Raw genomic sequence first — 8,202 nt, forward strand, 5'->3', positions numbered from 1 at the left:
ACCTCTACGCAGCGTAGGGATCCCTACGGAGCGTATAAGAATAACCAGTTTACCATTTTACCCTTCTATTTTGGGGCAATACGAGGCTGACAATAAGGGTAAAAAAGTCATTTACGAAGGCCATCGAAGTTGCGTATGGATCTCTACGCTGCCTTGTACTACTATTATTATTATTATTGTTGTTGTTGTTGTTGTTGTTGTTGTTGTTGTTGTTGTTGTTGTTGTTGTTGTTGTTGTTGTTGTTGTTGTTATTATTATTATTATTATTATTATTATTATCCTGAAACTTACAGTGGCTGCGTAGAGCTCCATACGCAGCATAGACAAAGGTTGTAAAATGACATTTTTACCCTTACAGTTAGCCTCGTATTGCCCCAAACACAAGGGCAAAATAGTAGTTTAACATGTATAGGTTTTGAAATTTTGGTTTGGGGGGAAATTGTCCGCCTTTTACATACGCAGCGTATGGATCCATACGCTGCCTCTGACAATGCTCATTTTACTGTTTTGCCCTTGTGTTGAGGCAATACGGAGCCAAAAACAGGGGCTTTTTTGTCCTTTGCACTACATACGCTGCATAGGGATCCCTACGCAGCGTATATAAAGTTCCATTTTTTAATTTTTTTTTTGTTTTCCTTTGATAAATAATACAAAAATTATGAATAAATTATAAAAATTGAAAATGATACAAACTTTATAAATTAAAAAAATTCTACAATTTACAAAAATACAAGTTTCCGGTTAATCTTCGATTTCATTTATACTCGGTTCTCTGTCTTTGTCTGCTTTAGGATTGATTAACTCGTAGTAGTGTTGTAACCGCGGTCTATACATTTCTTCCCACCGTTCCGCAGCTATTGATCGATGTATCAACCACAACGGGGTCGCTAAAGGCATGGGGTAGTCTCCTTCCAACTTAGCATGTATGAAGTGTCCCCTGTCAACATGTACGAGCGTTATCGCTTGAGGTCGTGGATCTAGTGGGGCATCCGTTAATGGGAAGATGGTAGTGCTCCATTCGATGCTTAGCACGTGGAGGACAATATTATACCTTTGCGCTACGAGAAGCCCTACCTGGGGCATTTCCATCCAGTGACTTGGACCGCACGCTTTCAATGAATGCCATTCGATGCTCTTACGTATTCGTTCAAAGTCTCCTTTGTTATATGTTTCGAATATATGCTTCCAACGCGCCTTGTTATGGTCAATCTCCAGTAGTAAATCTCTTCGAATATTGGACCATGCGTGTTCCGAAAAACCTAACCCGACAGCCACAGCCCTGTACCCACAATGACCGTCTGGGGTCACATCTTGTATACGCGATATGTAAGAGTGAAACTCTGAGGGAATTTGATCCTTAAAGCTCTGAATGCTTAACAAGTGCTCATCCCCCTTCATTAATGGAAAACCCTTATCATCCCGCGTCTCCTTGTTTTTATAACTCGTTGAACTGTTTCGTTGCATTTTAGGTTTTTCAGACTTTATAACCGAACCGGTTCCACGAGAGCCCTCTGACGGTACGTATGAGCTGTGTCGGGGTAAATCGTACCTATGTTTGGGGGAAGCGGTATATACGTTGCTGTCCTCGCCATAGGAGCTGTGTCTCGCAGCTTCGTCTAACCTCGCAGCTTCATCTAGCCTTTCTTGTACTTTCTTTGATGTAGGCCGACCGCGGGTATTTTGCTGGACGATCGGTGGTTTCTTGGTTGACGATTTAGGGTTGAAGACCGCTTTTATCTTTGAAAGCAAACTCTTTTGCTGAACGGGGGACTGCGCCTCTAAATGTTGCCGCACATTAGTTAGCTCTGCTACAACATCGACCTCCTCGTCTACCAGTTTACACGGGAGCAAGTCAAGCTTACGCCAGAATACATCTATGTCGTCGAGTTGTATTATACGCCCTGCACAGTTAAGTTAATACGGTGTGAGAAACAGCTAAATCGTACAAAATAACAAAAGGTTTGTAGTTTTAATATTTTTTACCTGTACATTTGTAGTTTTCCAGCCTACAAGCACACGGCAATCCTTTGCTAAGCCACATATGGCAACCACATGATGCGTTAAGTTTCCGCAACACATCCATCTTCCTCAGTAGCTCTTTTTCCAGCAAATCAAGTGCTTCATGGGAAACCTTTCCACGTAGGTTGTCCAATATTCGGTGTCTGTGGTGGTTCATCATTTTTTCGATGCTCTCAGTGAAACTTTTTTGTATTTCATCGTACTGAGTTTCAACTATATCAATGATGCATCTTGCTATTCGCTCCAATGAACTCCCGCGCGTAATGTATCTTTTTAAATTTGCGTGCTGGCTCTCAACTCTGTTGGTGGTGCGCTGACCAAAGTTGCGACACTTATCGGTCCACGCATAAACGAACATTTCTTTATAGTCTTTGAGCCAGTTTTCGTAGACGTAATCATAGACACCTGCAAAAATAAAATAATGAAATGTAAAAGCGTGTGTAAAATATAATAGATTGGGTGAGTCGTTTGTTGAAGGAACACTTACTTTCTCGGTTGGCAACCACGAGTCGGTTATACATTTTCTCCAAGTTGTACTTGTACATGGGCTCTGATGAAGATTCGCACAATCTCCGCCAGTACGACATAAATTTCCCCCAATCTTCTTTATCGAACCCTTTCTTGCACTTTCTAGCTATATTTTGTTGGATGTGAAAGTGGCATAGAAGCCTGGTTGCGTTTGGGAATACTTTAGAACACGCGTTAATTAGGGCAAGCTCCCTATCCGTGACTATTACACGCGGCATCATACATTCATGCAATATTGACTTGATCCGCTCAAGCACCCACACGTAGTTACCACTTCGTTCTTTACAAATAACGGCGTGTGCGATACAAAAAGACTTCCCAGTCGACGTCATACCCACAACCTGGACAAATGGCATATTGTAGAGGTTTGTTTTGTAGGTCGCGTCGATCAACATCACGTGCGGGAATGCACGCCACATAGTGATTGAATAAGGATGAACAAAGAAAATCTCTGTTACGACATCTGTTTTGGGATCCTGTCGGGTGTCGTAAATGAATCGGCGGTCATGCAGCAGGCTTTCCAGTGCCTGAATAGGATTCTTTCCGTCCATTATTGTCGCTCTAATTTTTTGTACCGCATTTTGCACGTCTTTCTGAACGTGCAGGCTGTCGGGGAACTGCTTTCTTAGGGTTTGAAATATGATACGTGGCTCCATGTTTTGAGCAGTTAGCTGCTCCACTAGCTTGTATTCGGCTTTAGTAAATCTTCGCACAAAAGCGTGGCCCAACAGACTCGTCGTAGGTTCGTGGTTATGGTTCGCACAGTCCACTTTTAACTCCCACGTGTCATTCGTCACGTCCCGGATAACGAGTAATGAAAATGGGCAACCGATTTTTTTTGCTACCGGCTTTCCTAACTGTTGCTTTACTACGGTGCTCACCACTACGATCGCACACAAGCCATACCATCCCAGTAGTACCGCCAATATTTTTTGATCGGCGGGTAACAATTACGTAACCATACTCCTTTCCCGTTTCTTGTACCCAATTCTTCAAATCAGTTAGAGACATGAAACGCTAAAAAAAAGTTACGTTAATAATAATAATAATAATAATAAGTAAAATATAATTGAAACTCAAACTTTAGGGATTAATATGGTAATTATTGAAACTATTTTAACTGAATGGTTTAACAAGGTTAACTTTCATATAAAGATTTCTTCTTTAAACACTAACTCAGTTAGCATACTTAACTGAACAGTATAGGGACCATTTGTGTCAATTTTTGAAACTTCAGGGGACCATTTGTGCCAATTTTTGAAACTTCAGGGACCATTTGTGTCAATTTTTGAAACTTCAGGGACCATTTGTGCCAATTTTCGAAACTTCAGGGACCATTTATGTCAATTTTCGAAACTTCAGGGACCATTTGTGTCAATTTTAAAAACTTCAGGGACCATTTGTGTCAATTTTTTAAACTTCAGGGACTATTTTTGTAAAATTCGAAACTTCAGGGACCAAAGTGTAAATATGATGTGTCAATAAATGGAAGGATGCGAAATCGAGCATAAATTGTAATTGTTTCCGTAAATAAACGGATGTGGCATTCCCGGCCGAGTGGTTAATGCGTTGCTTTGTGTGCGAAAGGTCGTGAGTTCGAATCCGGTTAGGGGCCGGTTCCTTAAAGAGGAACCCCCGTTTTTTCTATTTTTGGCACTTAACTGGACTAACTGAGTTCTCTAACTCAGTTAGTGGTCCCTTGTATTAAATGCTAACCTAGTTAGCATATAACTATGATTTAACTAACTAAGTTAGGTTTAAACTAACCATTTTAACTAAAAATCAATTTCATGATTCTTTTATTTATTTACAATACTAATTTATTTAAATTTTTTTTTATTAATTTAATTATTTAAAAATAAATAGTTTATAATAATAATAATAACAATTATAATTATAATAATAATAACAATAATAATAATAATAACAATTATAATTATAATTATAGTATTTTAACAATAATAACAATAATAATAATTGTTATAAGTATATTATTTTTAACAATATTAATAATAATAATAATAATAATAATAATAATAATAATTATAGTATTTTAACAATAATAGTAATAATAATAATAATAATAATAATTATAGTATTTTAACAATAATAACAATAATAATAATTATTATAATTATATTATTTTTAACAATAATAATAATAATTATAATTATAATTACAATATTTTTAACAATAATAATAATAATTGTTTTAATGTGATACCTCATTTACTTGAAATGGATTGCCCGGGGTAGATGGTTCATAAAGTGATGTGTTACGGGGCTCATAACCATATCCACCATGTTCTTCGTATCCACCGTAGCCTCCGTATCCACCGTATCCACCTTCACCCCCAGATCTATCGTATCCACTGTAGCCCCCGTATCCACTGTAACCACCGTCACCCCCATATCTATCGTATCCACTGTATCTACCGTAGCCCCCATATTCACTGTAACCACCTTCACCCCCGTATCCACCTTCACCACCGTATCCACTGTAACTTCCGTATCCACCTTCATCCCCGTATACCCCATAACCCGGATACGATTGCTGTGTCGGGTAATATGGTTCATCAACAGGTGCATTCTCAGCACCGTATCCACTTTGTTGCACGTACGGAGATTCATACCCGTATCCGTAATCTGCACACACTTGATGCGCCGGGTAATTTGGTTCATCAACAGGTGGAGTGGGAGTCTTGTTCAAGTCTGGCAACTGTGTTTTTTGATCAACAGGGACTCCAGACACAACCTCCTCCTCCTCATTGGCAGCATTTGCTCCCCATGTGTCGTTAGAATAACGATTACCAAAATAATTATCGTTCCAAAATGATGACATTTTAACAAGATTGAACAAAAAACAGAACAAATGATTTTGGTTTGGGGTGTAAATTCTCTACTGAAGAAGACTATGAAACACAGAAGAATAGAAGAAGAAGTGCTTGTTCGAATGATGAAAAGAAAGCAGAGCTAAATAGACTTTTAAATTTACTCAAATAGGCAGCGTATTGATCTCTACTCCCCGTATTGCTTTATTCACGTGCCTGGACAACATCGTATCATTGTCAAATCAGTCTGACATACGCTGCGTAGAGACCTCTACGCAGCGTATAGTGTTAGCAGTATACGCAGCGTATAGGTCTCTACGTTGCGTATGTCAGACTGATTTGACATGGTACTAGGTTTGACTGTCTGGTTGTGTACCTACCACTTACATACGCTACGTAGAGGTCAATACGCAGCGTATGGATGTAACCCTATACGCTGCGTATTGGTCAATACGCAGCGTATGTAAACCCTAAGTGTGCAGATAGGCAAACTCGGTGTGCAGATAGTGAGAGCCTACCTTTAATCTACCATTCCAGTGCTAACTCCTCACAGACTCTCCAGTTAAGGAATAACTCCATTGAAATCATTCGAAGCAAATCATCATCTCTTCTAACCTCATGGATTTTACTCGTCTGGGTTGCTACCAACCAACACCATCTTTGCTTGAACTATTTTTGAAACTTCTTTATCTTTTTACTAAAGCATTAGAGTTGCACCAAAACTCTTCACTTCTAATAAATATAAATCACATCTCATTTGCAAGTGAATCGAATCTTTATCATCCACTCCCACTACCCTTTTAGACATATATGAATGAACTTGTTCCTGCCCCACCTCCACATTCATGAAGTGCAGCAGATCATGGGCCGCGAACACAACCGATTGAATCTTATGGCCCAATCCTTCTTACACATGCATTCATTTCGCGCAACCTCTCCCATTAGACCTCAAGACAGATAGTGTGATCACTTTATACTTTCAAAAAACCTGAAGTAAAACTCCAACTCAGAACTGAACAACACGAAAAACCAACATGTAACTGTCACAAACTTAGATTCAAAAACACATCACCAACTTATTCAAAGCAATCAAAAGGTTACAATGAAGCAATCAACCAGTCATCACAGATTGACTGGTGATACAAGAGGTTCAACAAGAACAAACAGCAACAATAGAACCCTAAGACTTCTCACGTATTTTACTTGTGAGAAATGAGGAAGACAAAGTGCACCAAATGCAGGAAGAGAGCTTGTGATTCTCGATGACAAGAGCAGCAACAATCAACACCTTAAAAGGGGAAAAATAACCCTAGCATACACGATACAGCTGGAGCCCAATAGAAGAGCCCATATGAGAGGCAGGCCAGCGACACTAAGGAGGGGAGCGGCCCAAAGCAGCAAGACCAACCCAAACCTCACAAAAAACAAGGATTTATTAGAACATAACAAATAAAACTATAACAAATAATTAATAAACAAAGGACAAGCACATTTATACTGATATTTCAACACCCCCTCCCCCCTCAGTTTAAATGTGCAAATAGGTTAATAAGACCAATGGACTTACACATTTGAGCATGAGCTGTAGGTAAAAGGCCTTTGGTAAACAGGTCAGCGAGCTGATGTTCAGTCTTTATACCGCAAGTCTTGATTTGTCCCGAAGCTATTTTTTCTCGTAAAAAGAACAAGTCAACTTCAAAATGCTTGGTCTTGTCATGAAACACAGGGTTAGCAGCAATGGACAAGGCAGCAGAGCTGTCACACTTTAGAGTAACAGGAATGGTAACTTCCACATTTAGCTCTCTAAGAATGTTGATCAGCCATACACCTCACATGTAGCGCTGCACATTGATCTGTACTCTGCCTCGGCAGACGACCTGGACACAACGCTCTGTTTTTTGCTTTTCCAAGAGACCAAGGAGCCCCCAAGAAAGATACAGAAACCGGTAACTGACCTTCTACTTTCAGTGCATTTTGCCCAGTCCGAATCGGAATAGGCAGTTAAATGGAAGGAATCGGTTCTTTTAAACATAATCCAAGTTCCAGGTGCCCCTTTGAGGTATCGTAATACCTTGAAGGCAATCTTAGTGTGGGCTTCAGTTGGTTGATGCATAAATTGAGACAAATAATGCACTGAATACGCTATATCTGGTCGAGTATGTGATAAATAAATCAACTTACCAATTAGTTTTTGATATTGGGTAACATCAACCGAATTGGTTTCCTTTTTCATTAAATTTGTTAGAACATGATTCTGGTCAATAGGACAACCAATGGGTTTGCTACCACTCATCCCATATTCATTGAGAAGGTCCATGCAATATTTTCTTTGTGAGAGACACACCCCATCACTAGTTTTTATGACCTCAATGCCAAGAAAAAATTTTAAGTGCCCAAGGTCCTTAATTAGAAATTCAGTTTTTAAGAAATTTTTCACTTCAGTCACTTTCCCTTCATTGTTTCCAGTTAGAACAATATCATCTACGTAGACAAGCAAGATAATAAAGATGTCCTTTTTGGACATGATTAACATAGAATGATCACACTTGGACTGAATGAAACCAAATTTAACAAGAGCCTGAACAAGTCTTTCATTCCACATGTGTGGGGCCTGGTTGAGGCCTTATAAGGACTTGTTCAATTTGCAAACTTTGGTTTGATGTTTAACACCTAGACCATCCGGAAGACTCATATAAACTTCTTCCTTAAGGTGTCCATAAAGAAAAGCATTATTGACATCAAGTTGGTACATAGGCCAGTTATTTTGGATAGACAAACTAATGACACATCTGACAGTAACCATTTTAACCACAGGTGAGAATGTT

At 39.1% G+C, this 8,202-nt stretch overlaps 1 protein-coding gene across 1 annotated transcript; it reads right to left on the reverse strand.

The window, feature by feature from the left end:
• Window positions 1–741: 741 nt before the first annotated feature.
• Window positions 742–7,901, reverse strand: LOC110918857. The gene is made up of 5 exons (XM_022163139.2): window positions 7,559–7,901; window positions 4,893–5,192; window positions 2,507–3,430; window positions 1,984–2,424; window positions 742–1,901 (listed from the first exon to the last, which is right to left on the reverse strand). The coding sequence occupies exons 1-5, from the start codon at window positions 7,899–7,901 to the stop codon at window positions 742–744; spliced, it is 3,168 nt and encodes a 1,055-aa protein (XP_022018831.2).
• Window positions 7,902–8,202: the final 301 nt, after the last annotated feature.

This window comes from Helianthus annuus, chromosome 17 (genome assembly GCF_002127325.2).
Source record: "Helianthus annuus cultivar XRQ/B chromosome 17, HanXRQr2.0-SUNRISE, whole genome shotgun sequence".
Taxonomy (NCBI): domain Eukaryota; kingdom Viridiplantae; phylum Streptophyta; class Magnoliopsida; order Asterales; family Asteraceae; genus Helianthus; species Helianthus annuus.